The sequence below is a fragment of the Chionomys nivalis genome, chromosome 19 (assembly GCF_950005125.1).
Source record: "Chionomys nivalis chromosome 19, mChiNiv1.1, whole genome shotgun sequence".
In the NCBI taxonomy this organism is placed as follows: domain Eukaryota; kingdom Metazoa; phylum Chordata; class Mammalia; order Rodentia; family Cricetidae; genus Chionomys; species Chionomys nivalis.
Genome location: NC_080104.1, coordinates 8216773 through 8244659, shown reverse-complemented (window position 1 = coordinate 8244659; position 27887 = coordinate 8216773). Strand labels below are relative to the sequence as shown.

Sequence of the window (27887 nt, the reverse complement as noted above, 5' to 3'; positions counted from 1 at the left end):
AATGCAAGGTGGAAATGGAGGCGCACTCAGAACTTGGGCTTTTGAGGGGTAAAAATGGTGAGGTGGAGGCCATTATAGGCTACACAGTGAGATCCTGTGTAAAACGTCAACAAAAACTGTCAAACTTTCTTTTTGAGCGTGACTACACCATTCTATAGTGCCCACCTCCTCAGCGAGCCACCAATTCAACTCTCCATCTTCGTCGGCACCTGGTAACACAGGCACACCACAAACTTCCCAGCCACTATCTAAGCCCACTGCAGTTTGGTTTTAATTTGCATTTTCCTGGTGAATGGAGGTTGGACAAGTTTTCAGAGGGTGTCTCTCAGGAGCTCATCATTTCCAGAAAGTTCACATGGGAAGCCTTCTCTTCACAGGGAACTCAGCTCCGCCCTTCCTCTTGGGTTGTGATCTTCTGTTGAGAACCTGCTCTGTCGCACAATGGTTTCCAAGTGAATTAGAGCAGTTTGGGAGTCGCAACCAAAAAAGGCCTTTTCTTCAGTGCACGATAAACGGCAGGCTGACTTCAGAGAGACTTAAAGGAGTTAAGGAATGAGGAAGAAGCTATTCGCAAAGGGGCCAGACTAGGGGGTCGAAAACTCTTTAATCCAAGTCCCCAGAACATCTCCCACACACATGCGCAGCACACATACCCCCCCCCCTCGCGCCGTCCCGCCCCTCACCCTTCCTCTTAGCTCACGACCAATTAGGGTAGAGGAGGCGGGATCCCCCGCTGGCCGCAGTGCTGCTTGGGTAGCATCCTTGGTTACTGTTGCTAGGGCAGCGTGTCTCAGTAGGAGGTGGGAGTAGGAAGTTTTTGGTAGGTCTAACTTGGAAAGGTCAAGGGTCAGTGCGGAGTTTCTGTTGGTGATGATGAAGCAGACGATCCAGATTTTCGCTAGAGTGAAGCCCCCCGAGCGGAAGCAGCAGCAAGGGGTACGGGCCGCGGGGTCGAAAATGGGGCGCGTGGGGGGCCCAGCGCGGGGGGGGGCGCGGAACGGCCACACAGACTGCAGCCCTGAGGGTGGACAGAGCCCGCCCACAGCCTCAGCTCCAGGTCTGGCACAGGGGTGCACACGCGTGCACGTGTCCCTGTTTGCACATTCACCTGTGCCGGGTCCCATCCACACAGGGGCAGGCGTTTCTTGCACTCTTCTGGGGCGTTGCCTCTTGCCCCCTCAGCCTTCCACACACAGCTTGGAGCTGAGTCTGATGGGGCAACCGGTTTGCAAGTATTATAATGCACGCTCGTAAGCAGAATTGTACAATTATAGACAAGCATGCACACGTGCTCTCTTTTATTTTTTATTATTTTATTTTTATTTTTGGCATGCTACAGCCTACAGGATTACTTATCTAACTGCTTTGCTTCTGAGACGCCCATGAATTTTTTTCTGGCATGCATTCATAGTAGATGTGCTGTGTGTCCCAAACCACTCCCCACCCCCGTCCCCAGAAAGCCTTAACTGAGGTGTGTGCTAAATCTAGAAGTTTGCAAAGGTTGTGAAGACAGACTACCCTCTCTGCCTCCTGGGTGGGCACAGCCGGCCTTGGCTGTGTTTGGAGGAAGCACCACCTGCCAGGCCCTCTGTGTGCTGGGTTAAGTGGCCAGGACACCCAGCTGCTGAATCGCAGGAACTGAATTTTGTTTAATTTTAATGTAATTTGTTCTTTGTCTTGAGACAGGGCCTCCCTTTGTAGTCCTGGCTAGCGTGAACTCAGTACGTAGACCAGGTTGGCCTTGAACTCACGGAAACCCACCAGTCTCTGTTTCCTAAATAATAAAATTAAAGGCATGGGCCGTGCAAGTCACTGAGTTTAATTTTAATTAAGGATTTTGAAACTGACATTTCCTTTACAGACAAACAAACAAACACAAAAACAAATATATATATATATATATATTCTGACTTCCAAAGTGAGTATTGAGGCAATTGGTTCATATTTTTGAATGCCTGGAGTAAATATATAATTAATAATGTTTTATTTCTATTCTTTTTCAGTGTTATGTGTATGCAAGTATGTAACATTATGGCATATTATAATTTAGCATTGGCCTCTGGTAATTTATATCCTTAAAACAAGGAGATCATGATGTCTCTGCCATCATGATCAGTAGCCTTTATCCAATGAAAAACATTCAGGAGGAGCTGCGAGAAAAGACCATAGAGAGGAATATTAATCATCTTAAAATTTTTATTTATTTCTATTTTATTTGTGCAAGTGTTTTGCTTACATGAGCATATGTGTACCCCATGCATGCAGTGCCTGTAGAGGCCAGAGAACATCAGATGTCTGTGATCCCCCTTGTGAGTGCTAGGAATTGAACTCAGGTCCTCTGGAGGAGCAGCCAGTGCTCTTCACCGCTGAGCCATCTCTCCAGCCACAGTATTAGTTATGTTTGTTTAAAGAATGAAAGAGTAGAGAGAGAGCGTTGGGCATCGTTGCTCCGCCTCTCCTGCAGTTGTCCACAGAGAGGCCTAAGCATATGCGACGCTGACCAGATTCCTAGACTTTGCGCTTGCTTGACAGTCAGAGAGAAGTTCAGCTATGGTAAGGAGGTGGGCAGGGGTAGAACTGGAGAGCTCTCGAGGCACTGAACTCCCAATTCCCCTGCCTCTACCTCTTGAGTGCTGGGATTATAGGTGTGGGTCACCATTATAGGCTTTTCCTTTGAATGCTGACTTTCTCTAAGGCAAATGGGGCGGGGGCAGATATCCTTTAAACTTGTGTTAGGTCATTTATTCCACTTCACATTCGAGAAACCGGACAAGAAATACAAATACAAAGCTCTGCCTGGTGGCTCAGCTCTGTACCTACCTCTGCCTGGTGGCTCAGCTCTGTACCTACCTCTGCCTGGTGGCTCAGCTCTGTACCTACCTCTGCCTGGTGGCTCAGCTCTGTACCTACCTCTGCCTGGTGGCTCAGCTCTGTACCCACCTCTGCCTGTGGTGGCACAGCTCTGTATCCTCTGCCTGGTAGCACAGCTCTGTATCCTCCTCTGCCTGGTGGCACAGCACTGTACCCACCTCTGCCTGGTGGCACAGCTCTGTATCCTCCTCTGCCTGGTGGCTCAGCTCTGTACCCACCTCTGCCTATGGCACACATCTGTATCCCACCTTCCCTGGAGACTGGGACAAGGCTGAAAAATTCAAGGCCAACTTGGACAGTTTATCCAGACCCTGTCTCAGAAAGAGAGCTGTATTGGTAAGCCCTAAAGCACTTGGGTGTGGTTTAGGCACTTACTGCTTCCACCCCAGGTACCAGGTACAGCATTTTTAAGTGTGTGTCACCTCCGTTTTGTGTATTTCATGTCATGCGCACTTCTTACACTGACCATCAACAGCGGTGTCCTGCCCAACAAAATAGACTTTTTAAAATTCTTCTCTCATGTATTACATCCTGACCAAGTTTCCCTTCCTTCTCTCCTCCCAGCCCCTCTTCTCCACCGCTCTTCTCCCCACAGAAGACAGCAGGCCTCCCAGAGATATCAACCAAACATGGCATAGCAAGTTACACTAAGACTAGGCACCTCTCCTCATATGAAGGAGGAGGAAAAGGGTCCCAAAATGAGGGAAAAGAGTCAGAGATAGCCCCTGTTCCCACTGTTAGGAGCTCTACAAGAACACTAAGCCACACATCCATAATACATATGCAGAAGGCCTAGGTCAGCCCCATACAGGCTGCCTGATCGCCGGTTCAGTCTCTGTGAGGCCCTATCAGCCCAGGTTGGTTGGTTCTGTGGGCAGTGTTCTTGTGGCCTCCTTCACCCCTCTGGCTCCAAGAATTTTTCTTCCCCCTCTCCCACAGGATTCTCTGAGCTCTGCCTTAGTTTGGCTGTGGGTCTCTGCATCTGCTCCCATCAGTTGCTGGATAAAGACTCTCTGATGATCTTGCTAGTTCTGGTCTAAGTATAGCAGAGTATCATTAGGAATCATTTCATTGACATTTTGGTTTGCTTATTTAGTTATTTATTTCTGGTTGTGTTAGGTTCTATTCTACCAGAATAGAGTTTTTGAATGTCTCTTGGGAGAAAAAAAAATCTAGTGGAAAAACCTTGAACCCTCAAATGCCCCCCTTCCTCTTCTGCTTTCAGAAATTTTATTTTACAACATGGCCTTTTCATCTGAACTTTTCATGTTTTTTAAGTAAGATGTTTCAGTAAGAGTCTCCTTAGGCCAGGCCTGGTGGCATATGCCTTTAATCCCAGCACTTGGATTTGATGGCTGCAATAGATGGATCTCTGCCAGCTGGGTCAGTCAGGGTTACATAGTGGTGAGACCCTGTCTCAAATTTAAAAAAGAATCTGCTTTGGACATTATTCATACTTTCTGTAAACTTAGACTTTCCTGGGGTAGGACTATGACTCTTACCCTCTAATCATGGGTCTAAATTAGTCTTCCTTAAACAGGAAGTACTGCTTGTAAGAAAGTAGTTTATTTCCTGGTGAAAGACAAGAAGTCTTTTTTAAATCTTCTTTTTATGGTGCATTATAAAATACTTCCATTTGCATTGCGTCATCATTCCGCCCCCAAGCACTCTGCAAGGGAGCCTGGAGGTTTTGTTTCCCACACTTTATATAGAAGGGCCCTTTGATTCAGAGAGCAGTGACTGGGCTCACACCTGGTGGTTGGGTTCAGCATGTAGACGTTAAATAGCAGGGTTTCTTTATTGCCTTGAGTGTTGATTTTCCTGGCTAAGAAATACAAGGAAGTCAGGACCATGAGGGGTGCACCCAACCACTGAGACAGTGGGGCCGATCTATTGGGAGCTCACCAAGGTCAGCTGGACTGCTACTGAAAAAACATGGGATAAAACCGGACTCTCGGAATGTGGCGGACAATGAGAGCTGACGAGAGGCCAAGGAGAATGGCACAGGAACTTTCAACTGGCGATAGATCGAGAGAGAGACAGAGACCCAAATTGGAGCAATGGTCTGAGCTCTTAAGGTCCAAATGAGGAGCAGAAGGAGGGAGAACATGACCAAGGAAATCAGGACCACGAGGCGTGCACCCACCCACTGTGACAGTGGAACTGATCTATTGGGAGCTCTTCAAGGCCAGCTGGACTGGGACTGAATAAGCATGGGTTGAAACTGGACTCTCTGAACATGGCGGACAATGAAGGCTGATGAGAAGCCAAGGACAATGGCACTAGGTTTCGATCCTAATACATGAACTGGCTTTGTGGGAGCTTAGCCTGTTTTGATGCTCACCTTCCTGGGCCTGGATGGAAGTGGGAGGACCTTGGTCTTCCTGTAGGGCAGGGAATTTGGACTGCTCTTCAGTATCGAGAGGGAGGGGGAATTGACTGGGGGGAGGAGAAGAGGAGTGGGGATGGGGGAGGGTAGTGGGGGGAGGGGGCAATGTGTGGGAGGAGGGGAGGGAAATGGGAAACGGGGAGCAGTTGGAAATTTTAATTAAAAAAGAATAAAAAAAAAAGAAAAAAGAAAAAAAAAAAGAAATACAAGAGTAAGTAACGGAGGCAGGAATCAGAAAATGGTACCATTGTTAGGGTTTTAGGGCTCTATTTCCACGTCAGCTTGGAAAGTGGAAGTGATTTCTCCCAGTCACTTAGTAAGTAGTGTCTGTGCTTGATGGAAACAGATGTCAAAGACATGCACACGCATCCTTCCAAACCGCAGACGTCAAGGACACGCACACGCATCCTTCCAAACCGCAGACGTCAAAGACGTGCACACGCATCTTTTCAAACCACACGACTCATCAAACTCCTGGAACTTGCAATTTTTGGGGATATAAGTCAGGATTGGATATCCCTGTTTACCCTCTGACAAGGTTCAGACATCACTGTCATGACTGTGTCTGGTTCGCACATGATCAGAAGTGCTTCTGGGCTGCAGCAAGAATGCAGACTTCTTCCCTAGAATGGGGAAGCATCGCCTAGCCCAAGGCGTTCAAGGGCTTCCTCAACAACAGGGATGTATTTACACAATCAGACTTGGATATTACATCGTCCAAAGGTGTTCAGAACCTTGAGACAGCATGGCGGTGGTTTGAATGAGGATGTCCCCCATAGACTCAGATAGTTGAAGGCTTTTTCCCTGCTGGTGGCACTGTTTGAGGAAGTGATGTAACCTTCAGAAACTGGAGGGAGTATATCACTGGGGTGGACTTTGTGGGCTTATAGCCTCACCTGCTCCCAGTTCACTCTCTTTGCCTCGTGTTTGTGTTTGAAGGTGTGCTCTCTCGGCTTCCTGTGGCTGCCTGCTGTCATGCCTTCCCCTGACTTTATAGACTCTCCCACAGGGTCCACAAGCCAAAATAAACTCTGTCCTGCATATGTTGCTTTGGTCATGGCATTTTATCACAGTCACAGAAAGTCACTAATGCAAACATCACTTTAGGTTTTAACTCTTGTTTTGTTTTATGTATTTGTTTGAGTCCACTAACAGTTCAAAGAAAAATTTACATGTTATACTGCGCTATGATATTTTGTCACGAAAGCACAGTTTTGTAGCATTACAATGCTAATCATATTCAGGTCAGAGGTCATGCTGGAGTTTTACCAGTTATAGCCACCTATTCTTCTTGTATTTGCAGATTTATTCTATAGATGAAGATGAGAAATCAGCACCTAGCTTGGAAATTCTCTTACCCCGAGATCTGGCAGATGGATTTGTGAACAACAAGCGGGAAAGCTACAAGTTTAAGTAAGCCTTGTTCTTCCTCTTTGTTTCTGCTTCTTACTGAACAAGTTCTTTTCCTGTGTCAGTTTCTGTTGCCAAAATTATCAGCCCTATTTCTGTGGCAAGAGTGATATGGCCATCTCATCTGGTATATAGAACTCAAATTCATTATTGTGCCCAAGATTAAAAGGTAGGTTTCTGTGTTTGAGATTATGTTCCAGGGCTGGAGAGATGGCTCTGTTCATAAAGTGCTTGCTTTCCCAGCCCAAGGACCTGAGTTCAGATCCCCAGATCCCATGTGGAAGCTGGGCAGAGTAATGTACCCCTAGGATCCCAGTCAGGGCAAGATGGGTGGCAGAGAGGGGGGGGAGCCCTGTAAGCCACAAATGTGCGCTGGGCAAAGTTGCAGGCCATTGAGAACTCGTTTCTCAAACAGCAGTTGGCATGTACCCTGAGTACGGACATGTGAACTTGTCCTCTGACCTCCACACATATATTGTGAGCATGTGCACCCTACCTCACACAAGTGTGTACACATACGAGCACACACACATAGATAATAAAGAAGTGGCATGATTATAGCATCAGATTTCACTTGTAGTGTTAGGCTTTCCCTGCTTCGCTCACTGTGGGACTGCATGAGGCCCACGAATGTGTAAACGCCATTGAAGGTGAGATGTTGTGGTCTCGTCCGTGTGTTTCTTAGGTGGGCTTTGTTTGTCTCAGGTGAACATGTCCATATTCGATCCCTGTCATGTCCTGTGGACATGTCTCTCCTGAAAGGAGGTACTCTGTGAGGTATTCGTTTATTTGGAAGATTTAATGTGAAAAAATAAAGAGAATATAAAATATCTCAGGAACCTTTTCATATTGATCCCATATCATAGTGACAAAAATTTGAATCTATTGGGTTAAATGCATTATTATATATAATTTCCCAGGATTCTTCTTTTTCTCATTCCTCATTTTTTTTTTAAAAAAACTGCAGCTGGAACACTTTAAATAACATATAAATGGTTCTGTATTTCTCTTGGGCAGTGTTTAACCATATGGTTCATCTGACTGTCCCTGCTGTCCACCCTGGGCATTCTTCACTGCCAGCCTGAGAGATGAGAGGTCCATGGCACGAGAGCAGAAAGAGCGAAGTCCTTAAGCTGGAAGAGTACATGAGTGTTTGGGGAAGGGAAGGGAACCATGAGGCTTACAGAGCAAGCAAGGGACAGATGGGAAGAAGGCAGGTCAAAGGGCAGGGAGAAGCCAAATTATATAGGACCTTATGAGTGACTGGAGCTGTCACCTCAAGTGGCATGGGCAGGAAAAGGGAGATGCTGAGGAGGATGGAGTCACCCACCCCGGTTGCAGTAGCACGGTCCTTGCTGATCTTGCGGTAGGATGGCACTCGCTGACCTACACAGCACACCCTGTAACGGGGCATGGAAAACAAGTGAAACAACTGTAGTGTCCCGTCCTTGGTGGGAAGTGGGGTGCTGAGAAATGTCCTGCATCCATGGATCTGACCTGCCTAGGTACTGAAGAGGATTAATACTGTCTGTACTGAACACGCAGAGTCTTCTGTCCACCCTCCACGAACAGTTAGTCACATGACATTCACACTGTAGTGAGTGTCGTGAGCAGTCTGCAGGGTATATGGAGAGAGCTACATGAACTCTGTGCAAATGCTCTTATATGATGTAAGAGCTACGTACAATTGCAGATTTGGGTCTGAGGATGTCGAGGCTTGCCTCTAATTGGATTCGGGACATTTGGAGGTCAGAGTTGCCAGTGTTTGCCAGTGAACTCATTACACAGTTAAACAGAAAGAGCGGAATCAAGGAAGTCAGAGAGAGTTTGAGACTGAACTTTTAGGAGGATGGAGCTGTCATCTTGTGGGGTGAGGAAGATGGGAAGACTAGTCTGTGTGCAGTGAAATGGGCTGTAGAGAAAGCCCACACAACATCCTCACTGAATGAAAGGACATCTTGGTCACGGAGAATCCCATGTTCTTCTCAGCATGTTATTGATGGGCATGAGGACCCTGGGCCGTTTTTATCTCCATAAGACATTGGACTGAACTTCGTACAGCTTTTCTGAATTCTAGGATTCTCTCCTGTTCTTCAGAAGCCAGCTGGTCCAAGTCCCCCCCCCCCCCCTCCAGATTGTAACATAGCTCTGTTGTGAAGATGGAATGTTTGGAGATGGTGGTATTTGATGCTCAATATGCAATTACCACTTAACTGTAAACTCAGATCCTGAAGTCTTCATTCTGACGTAGGGAGATAATAGAAATATCTCGATTGTTTCTTGATCCACAATTCTCTTAAAGATCAGAAGATAGCATTTTAGAATGATTTGATGGGTGTAAAGGTTCTTTAATTTTTTTTTTTTAATTAGGTATATGTGTATATATGTGCAGGTGCCCATGGAGGTTGGAAGAGGGTGTTGGGTTCCCTGGGGTTGGACTTGCAAGGTGGTTGCAAGCTACCCTCTGTGGTGCTGGAAGCTGAACTTGGGTTCCCTGTGAGAATAAGTGCTCTCAGCCTCGTAACCGTAATGGCTGAGCCATCTCTCTAACCAGAGGATATCATGCCCTGCACAAGCAATTCAGTATGCTTTATGGATATTGTTCTAAAATTATATTTAAGTCTAATTACAACATTGGTAGGGTACCTAGCATGTGGGAGGCACTTGATAGATATTTGTGAAATAGATAAGTCAGTAGAGTAGATAAGCTGATCATATTAACTTTATACAAGGAACCTTTCAGAATGTATTCTGTGGGTGACTCAGTGCCCTCTCGAAAGCTCCTGGCACCTCTTGATGTTGCAGAGATAGATGTAATTCCTGGTGAGGAGTGGAGAAGCGGGGTGGGGAGTGTCGTATTGCCCCAAGGTCACCAGCAACCAGGAGAAAGAAGCCTGCAGGCCCCATTCCTGGGCAGCTTCCCCGAAACCCTGCTGGAAGTCTGTAGTCCACCACCAGCACAGCTCGAGTCAACTATGCTCCTTAGAGCACACTCATGCATAGTGGCCGTGTGTTCTGTGGAAGCCTGCACCATGCTGGTGTTCACGTCAAAGGGTTTGAAGGGCTGACCCAGGCACGGCACACCAACACCTCATATCTGCTGTTGCCTCCAAGTCCTTAGAGCAGTGGTTCTCAGCATGTGGATCATGACCCCATGGGATTGAATGACCCTCTTACAGAGGTCACCTGAGACCATCGGAAAACACATATATTTATGTTGTGATTCCTAACGGTAGCAAAATTACAGTTATAAAGTAGCAACAGAATCATCTTACAGCCGGGGGTCACGGCAGCATGTTTAAAGGGTGGCAGCATCAGGAAGGCTGAGAACACTGCCTTAGGCTGTCAGTGCACCAGTCACCATTTGCGCATCTCAGATGAAGGCTGAGAAGCCCTGGGGTCCCTTGAGGATAAATTTCTTTTTATTTTATATTTCTAATCTAACTGTGGGCATCCATCTGAACTCCTCCCCGGTAGCCTCACTGCTTTAGGTGAATACAGCTCACTGGTTTGTGTAGGCAGTGGTGTTGGCCAGAGGTCCAAAGCCACCAGGAAGCTGCTTAAGATTCTCTCGAAAATTTCACTTGAGAATTTTTACTTTAAAGACTGTAATCTCTCATTTTTATTTTGAAAAGGTGATTGGGAAGAGATCGCAGTTAGCAAAGTGCTTAATTTTGCAGACATGAGAACCTGAGTTTGATCCCCAGCACCTACATTTTAAAAGCCAGATGGGATGGCATGCTTATCATCCTGGGCCAGAGAGGCAGAGGTTCTGGGGCTTGGTAGCTAGCCAGCTAGCCAGCATAGCCCACATGGTGAGTTCCAGGCCAGTGAGAGACCCAAGAAAAGACACCAAGTTTGCCTTCTGACCTCCACATACATGCATGTGAGCACACGTGCACACACAGGAGAGAGAGATACAGGAGAACAGATTGTGTCTCCCACGTGTCCTGCTCTACTGGTAATCCTATACCAAACTGGAGTGATTCTGCAAGGAAGATGGAACAACCACTCTGCCACCTCCCTGCAGCTTTCGTGAAGACCTGGCTTTGCAGGACAGATCAGTTCTTTCTGACTTTTGAGTCATGAGCAAGGAAATGAGACAACAGTACAGAAACCTGGCCTCCCTGTCAGAGCGGGCGGTACCCAATGCATGGGCAACCACAAGCTGCCGTGCAAATGCTGCACCTTCAGGCATCATGCAGTACACTTGCAGTCTTTCCTCTCGGGGCAAAGGTCAGAAGCCCACGGGCCTTCTCCATCCCATTCTTGGGTTTCCAGCCTATGGAGTTCTGGATGATTGACTCTGATTCCAGCCACAGACACTGTCCTGTCATAGAATATTTGTTCAACTACGCAAAAATGTGGTACATTTGTTTATGCTGCGTTTGTTCAACTATGTAAATTTGTGTTGCATTTCTCTATGCTGCATTTGTTTAACTTGGCAAGGACATGTTGCTATTTGCACCTTGCTTGCCTAAGGCACCTGATTGGTCTAATAAAAAGTTGAATGGCTGATAGCTATGCAATAGAGGGATAGGTGGGAGTGGCAGGCAGAGAGAGTAAGTAGAAGGAGGGATCTAGGCTTGAGAGAGAATGAGGGAGAGGGAGAGGGAGAGGCCCAGGGCCAGCCAGGTAACCTGACTCGAAAGAAGCAGGAAAGTAGGACATAGAGGATGAAAAGCTAAAAAGTCCCGAGGCAAATCATAGATGAAGAGAAGCAGGTTAAATTTTAAGTTATAAGAGCTAGCTAGAAACAACACAAACTAAGTTCGAGTATTCATAACTAAAACGAAGCCTCTATCTCATGATTAAGGGGCTGGTGGTCCGAGAAAGCCTGCTGCACTGTCCTTCTTGAGAGCTAAAAACACACAGTTTATTATGCGATTCAAAGCTGGTGTGCTTGTTTTTCAGAGGGGAACAATTGTACAGATCTTGTCAAAGCCATATTGTTTACTCACCACTTTTGAGCAAGAATACAACGGCGCAGTGTGGGGGGGGGTGACAGGGCAAACATTGTGTTAGGTTAGCTAAGTCTGGTGATGTCAGCGCGGGGTCATTTACAAACATGTTTATGAAAACGACATTCATTAATCCAATAGCGTTTGGAGATAATTACCATTTTCACATTGCAGATTTCAAAGGATTTTTGACCAAGATGCAAAGCAAGACATCATTTTCGAAATCATTGCCAAACCAGTCGCGCAGAGGTAGGATTTCCCAGACTCTGTTAGTGGGTTCCTGGCTTTTCTTCTTGTCTTCAGTCCTCAGGTAATTGTGGGAATTTGCTTGCGTGTATCAATCATACATTCTGGCTTCAGGGCTTGAAATAGTGATAGCATTAATTATTCATATCAAGAGCTCATATCACTCAGATGGTGAGCCTCGAAGTAAACCAGAAACACAGACAGAATAACTATTCTTGGTCTCATTTTAAAAGTTCCAGTATGGGCTGGAAAGGTGACTCAGTGGTTAAAAGAACGTTCTGTGTTTGCAGAGACCAGGGTTCAGTCCTCAGTCCCTACAAGGCAGCTCACAACCTTGCATAACTCTAGCTCCATGGATTTAATACACTTTTCTGGTCTCCAAGTGAAGAAGGATGCTTAAAAGAAATACCACATTAGCTCAGAATTGAGAATAATAGAGGGTTATTTCTTTAGGGGTAGACTCACAGATCATAATCCTCCGCTGGAACGGAGAACAGCAACCGAATCCTGCATCCGGAAAAAAGGCTGGACTTGTGCTTTACATCGGCATATATAGTATAAGAGGCCACACCCAAGTGGATGGGTAACTTAAAGGCTCCTGGCGGTAGGAGTTCCTACAGCATCCAAGGGAACCTACTCATCTGTGTACATACTAACATGCAGACACATACACAAACACATAAAGACATCCTTTGAAAGGTTCTGTAAACCAAGTATTATTTAGACTGACACTGCTCCAAGTGCTGTGGCTACTGGTATTGGAAATCAAGCTGATTTTCTCTTATTCGGTGTAATTTTCTTGGTTCAATAATTCTTCTATTATTAATATTATTACTTATTTTTCATGTCTGTGAGGTGTATATGTGTGTTCACATGTGTGTGTGTGTATATATGCACTTATTTGTGTTTGAGAGTGTAGAAACTAGAGGTCACTGGAGATCAGCATGGAGTTGTCTATCTTAATGGTTTCTCTGCCTTGTTTTTTAAGAGAGTCTCTGTCTGAGCCTGAAGTTCATAATTTCAGCAGGATTGGCTGGCAGTGGGCACCCGGGACTGCCTCTTCCGTTCACTGTGGTGGTGAAAGCATACACTGCTATGTCTGGCTTTGTAGACAAGTGCTGGGAATCTGAATCCAGGTCCTCGTTCTTCTGTAGCTTGCAGCACTGTACGCACCGGGTCATTTCCTTGGCTCCTCAGTATTTCAGGATCAGGTCAGAAGATGACGCTTGGAAGGCCTGCTGATGGTTGGATCTGCTCTACCTCAGTGACCTGTCAAGACTTGGTCCTTACTTTCTAGAGTCATGCGTTTCAGTAAATCCAGGCAGTTCCAGGCCATGATGGTAAAGACTGAGCTCTGAATGATGGTGCTGGATAATCAGATGCAAACATATCCATGTCTCTTGGCAAAGTCTTCTTGGGTCTTGATCAGTGGTTTTCACTGTGGGTGGCAACCCCTTTGGCAAAGCTCTATCTCCAAAAATGTTTACATTATGATTCATGATGGTATCAAAGTTACAGTTATGAAGTAGCAACAAAATAATTTTATGGCTGGGTCACCACAACATGAGGAACTGTATTAAAGGGTCACAGCATTAGGAAGGTTGAGAACCACTGCGCTAGACAGTCATGGCCCTTATCCTTTCTGGGGATCCTCACTGGGGGCCACTGCCAGTGATGTGTTTCTCTCTGATCCTGAAGCCATTGGAATGATTCTGTGACCATTCATCTGTACAGATAATATGAAAATTATCTGTTGGGAGCTGTGAACCCCCAGATACTGAATTTCTTGTAAACAACTTGTTTTCCTCTGCTCTGAGACAGCATGCAGCTGCTCTGAGCACGAGACCCTTAGGAGTTCCTGATGGCAGGGGAGTGGTTTCTGGTGGGTTTGGCTGGGGTATGGCTATCAGCTAAGGATCTCTTATAAGTGACTCTGGTACACAGTAAGGGGGCATTCTTGTTTCAAGAATGACCCATGTCTCTCTTTCTCTGTCTGTGTGTCTTTGTGTGTTTCAATCTCCAGCCTCTTGCCCGGCTCACGAACTGTATGGTAGCACATAGAGCGCAGACGGGCATGGTGCGCTACAATTATCTCTGATAAATGAGCTAATTTTCTAGTCTGCTAGTTCATATCACTCTCTGTGGACAGCAGGGGGAACCCATTGTTTCTCTTTGTCCCTCTCATGTCTGTGCTATGGATCTTGCCTAAATCAAGCTCTTTCCATTTCATTCAGTTCCTTCATTGATAAAATACAATCAATTAGGTTTTAAGTATTTCTTCTATAACCACAATCATGAAGCCTTTCTTTGAATTAAATTCAGATTACCCTAGTCAGATGTCAAACATGGCTGGAATTCACTCCTTTCAGTAATTGTTGGGGTTAGGTTAATTTTCAGAGAGATAGTCTTGCATTTAATTGTAAAAAGTTGTACTTTTGTGTTAGTTTATGGATACGTACATGTGTAGGAACCCACAGTGGACAGAAGTGGGCATTGGGTTCCCTGGAACTGGAGGTACGTGTGGTTATGAGCTACCATGTGAGTGCTGGGAACCAAACCATGTCCTTTGCAAGAGCAGGAAGTGTTCCTGATCCTTGAGCTATCTCTCCAGTGTTTAGTCTTTGTGTTTTATGTTGAAACTTTCCTCACTCGTTTGTGGAGGGAAACTGGTTTCTGTTTCCTGAGAGCTGGGTCTTCCTCCTTTCCTCACCCCCTCTCCACCCTCTGCCCCTTTCCACAGCTTTTCTTTATCTCAGATCTTTGTCTGAAGATGATGATGCATTCACAGATGATTCAGGATATTTCTAGCCGTTAAAGTTTGCCTCCTATCTTTCCAAAGAGGTAGGTAGTAATAGATAGTTTTTGTTCTGAAAAATTCTCCCTGCACAGGTGGATAACGATGGACAATTGGCAAGACTTTTACTCTAGTGCTGGGATTTGTAACTGATTGTCCATAGCACAGCCATACTTAAGACTCACATTAAATAGCTGGGGTGTGGCTTGGTAGACCAGTGAGTTTGTTCAGTTCTTTGTCACTTGCAGATCCAAAAATCTTTGCCTGGTTCACGAGTTTGTGAACTTGACAAGATTTCTGTCCTCTGTGAGTTTTGGGCTTCCTTTTTGTCTCCACCCTTGAGTTTTGGGTCAGAATTTATGGCATATTCCTTGTTAAATATAGCACAGATAACATAGCATAGCCTTCAGATAGCAGTAAGAATGCATGTATGTGAGCAACGGATTGCTTTGACAGCATCAGAGCACTGTCCTGTGCAGAATCTCACTCAACTCTTGGAGGAGTCTGTGGAGCCTCAGATACAATAACTGGTGCGTTAGGTGAGAAGCCAGGACTCTGGGCATTTGATGGAGTTTTGCTGGACCACACAGTTAGGAAGCTGCGGATATGAGATGAGAGCATATCTACCTCTCCCTGCGATTTGGCCTTTTTGTTCCTTTAATCGCACTTAGCATCTGTCACCCTTTCTGGCCTCACAGATGCCATCCATGTTACCAAAAGGTCACTTTCCGCCTCATCCCACCTCCCTCTCAGCCTTGTCCAGCAACATTATCCTCTCCTTCCGCCTGGACTTTAAAGGGGCAGACTAAGAGATGTCTGTATGGGGGTAGGGAAGCAACTCTCCCTATACCTTCCCGTTCCCTGGATTTTACTGCCTGTGGTCCAAGTGTCAGCGGTCTCAGATGGCCCCGTAGCTCACGGTTTCTCACACTCAAATGGTAGTTCTTTCATTTGACCCTGAAATGTATAAATATATAAATGCTCTCAGAAGAAAAGAATTATAGCATATAAATTAAACTTTAGTCATCATTTATTCAGTGAAATTAATTAATTGATTGATTAATAATTTATTTTGGGACAGAGTCTTGCTGCACAGCTTTGGCTGTCCTGGAACTCTCTCTGTAGACCAGGCTGGTTCAGACTCAGAGGTCTGTCTGCCTCTGCCTCCTGAGTGCTGGAATTGACGGTGTACCTGGCACCATTCAGTAACTATTAGCAAGGTGCTAATGATGCGTCAGGACCAGACTATCATCCTAGCTCTTTCCCAAGAGCTGAGGGCAGGAGTTCACTGATTGAAGGCCAATATGATCTGTAGGATTGAGACATATACATATATAAATAATTAAAAAATAAACAGTAAAATCATACAAAAACATTAACAAGTCTCTTTTCACATGTCACCTTAGTGAGAGGGTGAACCCTGGCCACCCACCCCTGTGAGAACTGCATGCCCTCCCTCACTACCTTGGCATTCCTGATTCCCCTTGCCACACTCTGGTTACCCGTGTAAGAAACTGCATGTCTTCCCTCACCACCATGGCAGCGTTCCTGATGCCCCTTGCCACTGCCTAATGTCATTTATTCCCATCCCTTGTCACCTGAAATGCCTTGGCCTTGTGCACTGTGCCTGCTGCTTACAGTGTGCCTGCTGTTTACTGTCTGTTGCTATTCTTCTGTTCCCTGTGCATTTCCAGGCACCTGTTGTAGGCGCCTTAGTGAGTGTCCAGCAGATACCTGAGGAATTGGTGATGTCTGAAACTGTTAGATAAGCACAGTTTCTAGTCCAGTCCAGATTGTGCACACACCAGCAACAAAAGGCAAATCACATTCTTGATTCTTTAAAGCATTCACAACTAATGCTTCTGTGTTTTACTTCCTTTAATGGACAGAGACTCCCTGTGGGGCCATGCACTCGCCATGTGCCCATCAGGATGGCTTGTCATTGTTTACGTCTTGAGCCACGATGGATTTTCAGAGTGCTGAAGGCTTGGTTATAAAAACGATACAGCTTAAATGAACCTTCTAGTGACTTAATCCATACTTACTTGTTAAGAATATTTATTTCCAGACTGCAGAGATGGCTCTGTGGTTAAGAGCACTTATTACTCTTGTAGAGGACCGAAATTCACTTCCATTATGCATGTGACTGAGGCAGGAGGACTGCTTCAAGTTCAATCCCAACCTGGGTTACATAATTCTAAGTCATCCTGATCTTTGGAGACTGTTTCAGAAAACCAAACTATTGATAGTGGCACTAATAATAACAATAGAAGGTGAACGACTGCAGGGGAAGGGACATTTGCGCAGTTATTCCTGTGCTTCAGATTCACAGGCAAGGGACAGACAAGGTCAGAGGCCCATCTCCCCGCAAATATGATTTTGTCAAGTTGGCAGTTGACATAGCCTTATACTAAGGTTGGAAGAGTCTATCGACTTTTAGACTCCTCACAGTGAGTGGTATCTCCAGTGGCCAGAAGGGTCCACACATCCCCTGCTTCGAGACTCAGTTGCATCTCACACTGACAGTCTCTGTCACTGTCTTCATCTGAAAGGCATCAGACCAGAAAACCCCTAACCCTCTGCCATCCAAACCTGTGTCTCCCCCTCCTCCCGCTCTTACCATCCTCTTCTGTCCATCATGTGTCTGTCTCTCCCCCTCCTCCCCTCTTACCATCCTCTTCCGTCCATCATGCGTCTGTCCTTCTCAAGCTTGTGGTCCTCTTCTGTCTGTCATGCATCTGTCCCTCCCCTGCTTGCCCTTTCTCTTCTGTCCCGATGGCTTTTACCTACATTTACTGAGGTGGTTTCTGCCTTTGATGCTGTTTGTCTCTTTCAAAATTGCCTGCTCGGGTGAGAGTCCTCCTGGAATTGTAAGGCTTACTTAGTAAGCAGTGGCATAGGAGGGCCAATTAAATGAGAATTGCATGTAAACACACTGCGAGGGACATACTATACTACAATTATTCAGTGTGTATCTGAGGTGCAGATTTGAATACCCACCCTGCATGTTCTCCTGACATCTCTGCTTTCCACCCGTGTGCTGTGATCTTGTCTCTATGCAGTTCGTTGTTAACATTCAGATCTGCTCCAGTGGGCCAAACTATGCAGATAAGGTACTTGCTCCAGTGCAGTGTTTTCCTGTGCCTGCAGCCTCTTCCATCTGTCCCCCTCTGGTTTCTGTCTCCCTCTCCATCCTGTCCCTGTCCTAGGCAGACAGTGTTTATGCTTGTCACTTTGAAGTTTACTTGAGTCCTTACCCTCATCCTCAACATTGAACCCAGAACTTCTAAATTTGGATGGAGACCTCATGTAAGGCCATTACCTGACTATGAGAGCTATGCTTTCTGAATGCACCACAGCCAAACAGTAATTAGCTCAGAATCAAGGGTATAGTGATTCTGCTGTGTTTCTGGCAGTGTTGGCCTGTGCTGCATTTCACAGTGTCACTGCAGCCTCGTGTGCAGCACCCTGACTTCACTGCAGCCTCGTGTGCAGCACCCTGGGACTTCACTGCGGCCTCGTGTGCAGCACCCTGGGACTTCACTGCAGCCATGTGTGCAGCACCCTGACTTCACTGCAGCCACGTGTGCAGCACCCTGACTTCACTGCAGCCACGTGTGCAGCACCCTGACTCCACTGCAGCCACGTGTGCAGCACCCTGACTTCACTGCAGCCACGTGTGCAGCACCCTGACTCCACTGCAGCCACTGTTGCGCCATGTGACTTGTGAACACACAGCCTGAGCCCTCTCCACCATACGTGCCTGCGGGCCATTCATTGTCAACAAATGACCTTTGGAACCCTGGGTAGGGGCTGGAGCAGGACTCTTAGCCCATATAGGAGACTATTGTAGGCTACGCACTATATAATATTTTGACTTTCTACTCTTATAAAAACACAGTATTTTCATTACTGAAAATAAAGTCTTTAATCCTTTTTCTGTTATCATTCTCCATCATGGAAGTATGCATTTGTGTGCTATTGAATTAGACTTGAGTTTCATAAAAATGAGGACCAACTCTCCCACAGTTTCTGGAACACTCAAAGCATACTTCTGCCATTTTGAACTGTCTGTTTGTATAGATTGGTGTTCTTGGCGTTGATGATTATCAAGTTAATCCATGTATTGAAAACTCCGAAGTCACCGAAGATCTCTATTGAGCCGTGCCGGATACCCAGTCAAGATTTAATCACTGGTACAGCGCCCAAGCACATCCTTATCATTTGTGTGCAAATAGGATTGCTGCCTTTGATACATAGCAAAGTTGTATCACACCAAATAATTGTTCTTAGTTTAATTTCTGGAGGCTATGGAGTGGCTCAGCAGGTAAAGGTGCTTGCTAAGCTGAGCTGGTGGCCGGCATCAGTCCTTGAACTGACCTATGGAAAGAGAATGGACTCACAAAGTTTCTTCTGACTTTCACACTCAGGTCACAGCCACCCGCATACACAGACACAAGCACACTCACACTCATATATTCATACTGGCACATAAACCATGATGATAATAATAAACATGAGTTATCAGTAAATGCTTCATTTTATACTTATTTTATTAACGTAAAATAGTATTTTGTTAATTCTTTGATTTTTTTCTTTTATTGAAAATAGAATTTGTTGTGCATTATATTCTGAAGTGATTCCTCTGAGTCCTTTAGGATTTCATGCTATGTGTTTTGATCATATGTGCTCTTCTCGTCATCTCATCCAGACCCACCCTCTTCACCCTCAACTCCAACCTACATCGGATTTTCTTCTTTTTGTAAAATCCACTGATTCCAGTTTGTTGTTTATATAACTTGAGGCTGTGTAGACTCCATGGGTCAAGAGGAGTCATGAATGGATGAGGACTGGCCCAACCCATGTTCTGGTGGCTCTCCCCTCGCCTTGCACGTCCCCTGGCCTGGCTATGTTTCTGTCTCTCTCTTCTGTCCTGCTGTCCATCCGTACAAGGCTCTCCCACATGGACACGATGCTTGCTTGCTTTTGTACTGGTTGCATCTATTTTCCCTGTTCAGAGTGCAGCGCCAGCCCTCACCAAAGCTTCCCAGGACCGAGCTTTTCCTTTTTCTCTACAGCTTCACCATCACTTTACGTGAGGGTTTGCCTCGTTTTCAGAACACGCGCCCTTTGTGTCGGCTCTGGGCTGTGGCCTCACAGGTTTTCAATTTCATTGGAGTTTGCTGCAATTGTTCCCTTTCACTTCTAGGTTTAATAATTTGGGTCTTCTCTTTCTCTTGACTGATTTGGCGAAGAATTTTCAGTCTTATTTATTTTTTCAAAGAACCAAACATTTCATCAATTCTTTGTATTTTTGTTTTGTGTGGGTTTTTGTTGATTTTCTTGTTTTTATTTCACTAATTCCAAACCCCGATTTGGGTTATTTCTTCCAGTTTTTTTTATATGTCGCACAGAGATGATATATCATTGCATGCATATATGAGGTTCTCAAAAAGTAAATACATTTGAAACGTTATTCATGTAGCCATGTAATCATTGGCTCACAAGGTACATGGCGGCACCTTTGTTCCTATCATTGTGTAGTAGATGCTACCTTATGAAGTGTATCCTAACAAAACCAAGAATTACCCTAACTGTTCAAACCTCCCACAGGGAGTGTGACTGAGATTAGGTACGCTCCTTCACAGCAACAGAAAGTAGAGCCTCCTCTTCCTCCTCACACATCTCCTTTGATTCTGTGATAGAAGCCTGTGGCTTGGGCATGCATCTCAGAGGTTACCTGACCACACTTTTTCCATGGGCTTCACTTGGAGGCAAAGTGCCCTAGCAGCTTCTTACGAGACATAGAATGGCCCTACTGGTTTCTCTTTCTCTTCTCCCAGGTCATAATAAACGGAACAATGAGTTCCCGTCCCTGTTCTAGGTCTAGCAGTGTCAAGGTTGTACTGTGCTGACTGTGAGCATCTGTGTAGCCGAGTGCATTGTTATGATCACTGGGGTCCATGTGACATAGTTAAGGAAATGTAGCCTGCTCAAGTTAAGATGCTTAAAGCCGCCACGTGATTTCAGGGTGTTAACACCGAAAGGAGGTCTGTTCCTCTGTGTCCCTAGATTTTTACCTTCTAGTCCTTGATTTTCTTTCACAACAAGCTGCTTTGTGTGACTCTTCAACTGCTCTGCCCTCTGAACCCCATGTTCAGCCAATGAGATCCCCACAGACTGTCTCGGGCACTGCTTTTCCAGAGGTACTACTTCCTGTTCCCAGCACAGAAGTCAGGCAGCTCCAGAGTACCTGACCCTCTCCTCCTCCTGCATAGGCCCTGCACTCGTGTGCACGCCCTATACTTGTCCTAGGAGGTGGGAGGGGAGCAGGATGGTGGTCCGCTTCCTGTGTGGCTCCCCCTGGTTGCCTTTGCCTGTTTGCTTTAGACTCACGATGCGCCAGCACTTTGTAACTCCTGGATCCTGATCACCTTCCCTTGTAGGTCTAGGCCTATAGCCGACTATTCATGTGGCTGCCCTGTATGTCACATCTTTGTAAAGAAGCTATCTGTGAACAGAGCACACTGTCCGTTCCCTACTGGGATCCTTGCTAATGCTCCACAGGAGGAGTTAACTGCTCTCTTAGACTGGAAATGGTATTTTCATTCCGTGGAAGAGGTAAGAAAAATGGAGCAATGCTAAGGGACCCACAGATGTGACAGGTCCCAACGCAGCAAGGGTGACTTCAAGCTGCACGTTTGAACACCAGTCTGTACCACAGTGTGGTGAATGAGAAAGCCACTGCACCATCGTTTGGGGAAATACTCGCGTGAAAGGATTTGTCCCAGTGACTCCTGTTGACGACAGATAAGAGCTGGCGAGCTGACTGCTTCCGCACTTAGAGCTTTCATGTACATACCTCACAAGGGCATTTGTTCTTTTTTTGTTGTTCAGGAAATAGGAGTGATGATGTTTGATCTTAGGGAATACGAAGTTCAAGTCCTCCTTCCTCGTGACCATCCTAGAGACAGCTCTTTGCTGTCGAGGCTTCAGTTAGCGCCGTCTGAGCTGGGGGTCCGGTGTTAGGAGTTGGATTCACGTTTCCCAGAAGCTTAGCTCCTGTGTGCTTTGGGTTCTGTCTGTTGGGTCCCTGCACTGGCCCCACACTCCCTCCTGCTCTTCCCCTCCTTGCTGGGCTCTGTGTCTTCCTGCCCTACTGCAGCTGCCACTGGCCATCGTGTCCATGTGGGGCGTAACTTGTCATATAGCCTGTCCTTGTCATCTTCTACTCTGACACTGCTGTTGACACAGTGTGTTGTCATCCTGGACTCCAAGCCCCCATGGTTGTCACGCAGTTGGCATCTTTTCCATGAATTTTCAGAAGCCTGCCTTCATGTCATTCTGTTTTTTAGCTGTCAATAAAGACACAACCCCATCCTGATTGCTTTGCGGCCCTTGGATATTATAATGCCATAGACTAAGTAAGAGCTGAAAACCATATGGGCCTTGGCTCTTCACTACTTTTAACATGCATTTGCGTTCCAGAAAACCATAGAAGGCCCATCACTCAGTACCCTGTTAAAAAGAACACATATGAGGTCTGAGCCAGAGACCTCCGCAGGACCAGACCAGAGCCAGGGGCCTCCACAGGAGCAGCCCAGATCCAGGGACCTCCATGGGCCTGAACAACCTCCAGGATTGCAGAGTGACCCCTGGGAGCACCAGGAAACCTCTGGGAATGCCCAGTGACCTCCAGGGTGACTGGAACCTTGGCCCTGACTGCACCATGAGGAGCAACCATCGGAGCCTTGGATCTACTAGCACCTGGAAGATTCATCACCAGAGACCCAGTCCCAACTATACCAATCAGAGGAAAAGATGGGTAGAGAAGGTAAAAACACATTCAACACCACAAAGTGCAACACAACAGCAACAAAAACTAGTGACTTACAACAGCAAGACTTGAACACCCAAATATAGATGAAGCAGAAGAAAATGACCTAAACATAACTTTAGGAGAATATTTAAGGCACTTAAAGAGGAAATGAAAAATTACCTGAGAAATATGGAGGAAAAGAAAAACAAAAAATTGAAAGAAATCAATAAATCACTTGAAGAAAACACAATAAAACAAATTAAAGAAATGATTCAAAACTTGAAAACCAAAAGAGAGACAATTAAAAAAAAACACAAGCTGAGGAAATTCTGGAAACAGAAAATATGGGGAAGTGATCAGAAACCACAAATACAAGCATAAACAACAAAATTCAAGAGATGGAAGCAACAATCTGAAGCACTGAAGATAAAATAGAGGAAATAGTCTCGTTGGTCAAAGAAAACATTAAATCTAACAAAAGCTTAGTACAAAATATCCAGGAAACATGGGACACCATGAAAAGGCCAAACCTAACAATAATAGGGATAGAAGGAGAATAAGTCCAACTCAAATTCTATTACAGAGCTACAGTACTGAAAACAGCTTGGTATTGGCATAAAAACAGACAAGAGGACCAATGGAACAGAATCAAAGACCCGAATATTAATACACACACCTTCGAACACTGAATTTTTGACAAAGAAGCAAAAAATATCAAATGGAAAAAAGAAAGCATATTTAACAAATGGTGCTGGCATAACTGAATGTCAACATGTAGAAGAATGAAAATAGATCCATATCTATCACCATGCACAAAACTCAAGTCCAAATAAATCAAAGGCCTCAACATAAAACCAACCACACTGAACCTCATAGAAGAGAAAGTGGGAATTACACTTGAACACATTGGTACAGGAGACCACTTCCTAAATATAATCCCCATAGCACAGACACTGAGAGCAACAATAAATAAATGGGACCCCTGAAACTGAGATGCTTCTGGAAGCAAAGGACATGGTCAACAAGACAAAACAGCAGCCTATAGAATGAGAAAAGATCTTCACCAACCCCACATCAGACAGAGGGCTGATCTCCAAAGTATTCAAAGAATTCAAGGAATTAGTCATCAAAAGAACAAATAATCCAATAAAAATGGGGTACAGATCTAAACAGAGAACTCTCAACAGAGGAATCTAAAATGGCTGAAAGACATTTAAGCAAATACTCAACATCCTTAGTCATCAGAGAAATGCAAATCAAAACAACTCTGAGATTCCATAAGAATGGCCAAGATCAAAAACACTGATGACAACTTATGCTGGAGAGGAGGTGGGGTAAAGGGAACACTCATGCATTGGTGGTGGGAGTGCAAGCTGGTACAGCCACTTTGGATATTGGTGTGGTGATTTCTCGGAAAATTAGAAAAGAACCTACCTCAAGACCCAGCAACTACTTTTGGGCATATATTCAAAGGATGCTCAATCATATCACAAGGACATATGCTCAGTTATGTTCATAGCAGCATTATTTGTCATAGTTAGAACCTGGAAACAACCTAAATGCTCCTTGACCAAAGAATGGATAAAGATGTGGTACATTTATACAATGGAGTACTACACAGTGGAAAAAATTTGCAGGCAAATGGATGGATCTAGAAAACATCATATTGAGTGAGGTAACCCAGACCCAGAAAGACAAATATCATATATACTCACTTATAAGTGGCTTTTAGACTTAAAGCAAAGAAAAACCAGCCTACAATTCACAATCCCAGAGAACCTAGACAACAAAGAAGACCGAAGAGAGAGATGTAGGGATCTACTTTACATGGGAAGTAGAAAAAGACAAGATCTCTTGTTTCAATTGGGAGTGTGGGGACCATGGGAGAGGGTTGAAGAGGAGGGGAGAGGAAGTGAGAGGAGAAGAGAAAAGTGTATAACTCAATAAAAACAAAAAAAGTGCACTGTAACCTGGCAGGTGTTGGTGCACACCTTTAATGCCAGCACTCAGGAGACAGATGCAGGAATTTCTCTGAGTTCAAGATCAGCCTGGTCCACAGAGTGAGTTCCAGGATAGCCAGGGCTACACAGAGAAACCCTATCTTGAAAACCAAGACAAAACAAAAAAACAAGCCACAACACTCAGATAAACTAAGCCTGTTTATCATTTGGGTGGCCATTCTGGAGTGAGGTCCTGTTTCTAACAAATTTGATCTCCCGTCATTTTTCCGACCATAGGCAGTTGGGTTATGGGGAGTGGTCTAAGTCCCTCTGCCACCCACACTTCCTGTCTGGAATCCTTTTTGATATTGCTGCAGCTAAAACAGCCAATGCAGAGAGAGACCTTGACCAGAAACTCAAACCTGGGAGTTAAAAAAAATCATGTCTTTCTCATTAAACCCGCAGCCTAGCTGTTGTGCTTAAGATTTCTTCTGAGCAAACTGTCCAAGGAGCGCAGGAAAAGCCACTGTTAAAAGCTGCTGCTGCCTTATCGTATTGTTTGCAGAATTAACATCTTGCCTATCAAATATTTTTGTATGAAGAGAAGATATTGTTAATATTGTTATGTCCATTTGTAAAAGGTTGCTCAAAGGACAATTTCTGGTTGTCTCTATTCATGGAATAATCTTCCTGAAAAACTAAAAAAATGTAGTAGTTGGTATCTTTTGTTTAAGAAACATTAGCATTTTGTGTAATTTGAGAGCCAGACAGATTATCAAACTAAGCCCCTTACAAAATATGATTTATTCCATTGTCCTGGCAAAGATTGAAGAATAAGATGTCATGTTGAGCCATTTTGTTTACTTTCATAAAAAGGTCTTTCATTTTCCATCCAAATAAGAAAGGATATTTAAGTCCAGAGATGTTTTATAGTCCACCCTCATTATAAAAGAACAAAACTTTTTAAAAAGCTAGTCCTTAAAAAGGAGTTGATAAAAATAGATTTATGCGGTAGATGACTGCAGTGTGTCCATTAAACCCCAGGGTCTTTGAGTCGGAGTCAGCATAGCGATTGCTCAAGTAGAGGAGGAAGGTATAAATTTCTCTAGATGCCTGGAAATCCCACAGAGCCACAACCGTTTGACCACCATAGCTACTATCAGCTCCATCTGCAGCACCTGCTGTGGCCCATGTGGGGTTTGGTCCATGGTCGTCCTGAGCATCCAAAGCCGGTCATCGGTCCCCTGTATGTCAGCATCGTGCCTGCTGAGTATGGCTGGAGGAATGATGTCCTACTCAATGGTGGCCTCAAATGGGTGTGCACAGACCCACACAATCTTCCCACATCTCTGACAGCTTGCTCACTCTTGATTGCTTCTCATTAATTTCTCTATACTAGAGTCTAGAGCCTGCTACACTCCCTTTTCCTTTAGCGAGTGTTCTTGAGTCAGTGCAGTACCACCTTTTGCCACCTCCATATCTGCCAGCTCCATTCTTTGGCTTCTTTGCTGTGCACAGTGTTGATTTCCTGAGGCCTTGGCTTGCCTTCCCAGGTATAGTGTTCTTACCACATCATCACTGGTTCTTAGAATTCTGTAGGAGCATCTTCACTCTCAAAGTTGGGAGGCTTTGTGGACCAGAGTTCGAGTGATATGATTTAAAATAATGCATTTGGTACCAAGTTAACCCTATCATCTTGGTGAGATCTAGAATCACCTAGGAGTACACTGCTGACTGTGTCTTTTAAAAAAGTTTCTATCGTGTCGCATCGTGTGTGTGTGTGTGTGTGTGTGTGCACGCACATGTGCACATACATGCAGGAAGCACACAAGTGTAAGTGCCTGCAGAGCTTAGAGGTGTAAGATTCCCTGGAGTGATAATTACAGTAGTTGTGAGCCTCCTTTCTCTTGAAAATCAGAATGCATTCTTAACCACTGTGCCATCTCTCCAACCCTCTAGTGTGTTTCCTAGAGGTTCAACTGAGAGGAAAAGAGCCACCGAGTCTAGGACTGAATAAAATTTGGAAAAACAGAATGCAAGCTGAGCCCCAGCATTCCTTGTGGTCTGCTTCCTAGATGTGGTGGTTACATGCTGCACCTCACTCCGCAGTCATTGTTTTCTTGCTATGACATCATCATTGATTGTATCCCCAAACTGTGAGCCCAACTAAACCCTCGCCTCTTAAGTGACTTATCATCAGGAATTTGGTCACAGCAAAAAGAAAAGTCGCCATACAGCTTCCACACAAGAAAAATGGCGCCGTGTGGTATGTGTACTGTCAGTTCAGATCCACACACTCGGGAGTCCTTGTGTCCCAGCACTTGGTGGTCATCTCTAAAAGCCCTAGTTGAGAGTCTCTGCTGTGAACTTGCTCTCTCCACCGTCTACTGATGGTGTCCCGCCTGGTGGTAGAATAAGTGCTGAGCAGTAAACTGGATTCTTTAGAAAGGCACAGTGAGATCTCTCAGGTTTGGGAATGTAAACTTAGGCATCAGTACACAGCACAGCTTTCCACACAAGTAGGCATTGTGTGCACCATATCAAACAATGGCTCTTTGTATTTGTGTTTGTGTATGGACACAGAATTGGATATGCAAGCTAATCTGTGAGCCAAGTGTCTTCACAAAGATGTTAGCTGTAAATTTAGCCCACTATATTACTTCAGTACACGTCTGTTTGCTTATTTTTCCATTTAGGAGGCTGCTGTCATTTGTTTCTGGAACATCAGCACACATACAAATTCCCTTTTTGTCCCCATGATGAAAGTCTGGCAGACGGGACTGAGGCCTTGTATGATTTATTTTTCCAGTAATTTTACTCTGTGGTAGATGCTATAGTGTTCTATTGTAAAGAAGAGTTTCAAGTTAACTCTCTTCAAAGCTGTTCTTTGCTTTTCTTTCAAGTCTAGCAGCACTTAGGCACATCTGAGGGTTGGGACAGTTGGCACCTGGGGGTTGGGGACAGTGGATATCTAAGGGCTATGACAGTTGGCATCTGAGGATTGGGGACAGTTGGCATCTGGGGGTTGGGGCCATTGGCATCTGAGGGTTGGAGACAGTTGGCACCTGGGGGTTGGCACAGTTGACATGTGGGGGTTGGGGCCAGTTGGCATCTGAGGGTTGAGGACAGTTGGCATCTGGGGTTTGGGGCACTTGGCATCAGAGGTTTGGGCCATTTGACATCTGAGGGTTGGAGACAGCATCTGAGGGCTGGGAACAGTGAACATCTGAGGGTTGGGGACAGTTGGCATCTGAGTGTTGGGGACAATTGACATCTGGGGTTTGGGACAGTTGGTATCTGGGGGTTGGAGACAGCATCTGAGTGTTGGGGACAGTTGACATGGGGGTTTGGGACAGTTGGTATCTGGAAGTTGGGGACAGTTGAAATCTAGGGTTTGGGGATAGTTGGCGTCTGGGGGTTGAAGACAGCATCTGGGGGTTAGGGACAGTTGGCATCA

General features: G+C 45.2%; 1 protein-coding gene across 1 annotated transcript in view; it reads left to right on the top strand.

Moving 5' to 3' along the window:
• The first annotated feature begins 819 nt into the window (after positions 1-819).
• Kif6 (kinesin family member 6) overlaps positions 820-27887 on the top strand; it is a 312499-nt gene continuing 285431 nt past the window's right edge. Inside the window, exons 1-3 of the mRNA XM_057751369.1 lie at positions 820-936; positions 6564-6673; positions 11806-11880. Coding sequence (XP_057607352.1) covers positions 871-936; positions 6564-6673; positions 11806-11880 — 251 coding nt within the window. The 5' untranslated portion in view covers positions 820-870. The remainder of the gene's footprint in view (positions 937-6563; positions 6674-11805; positions 11881-27887) is intronic.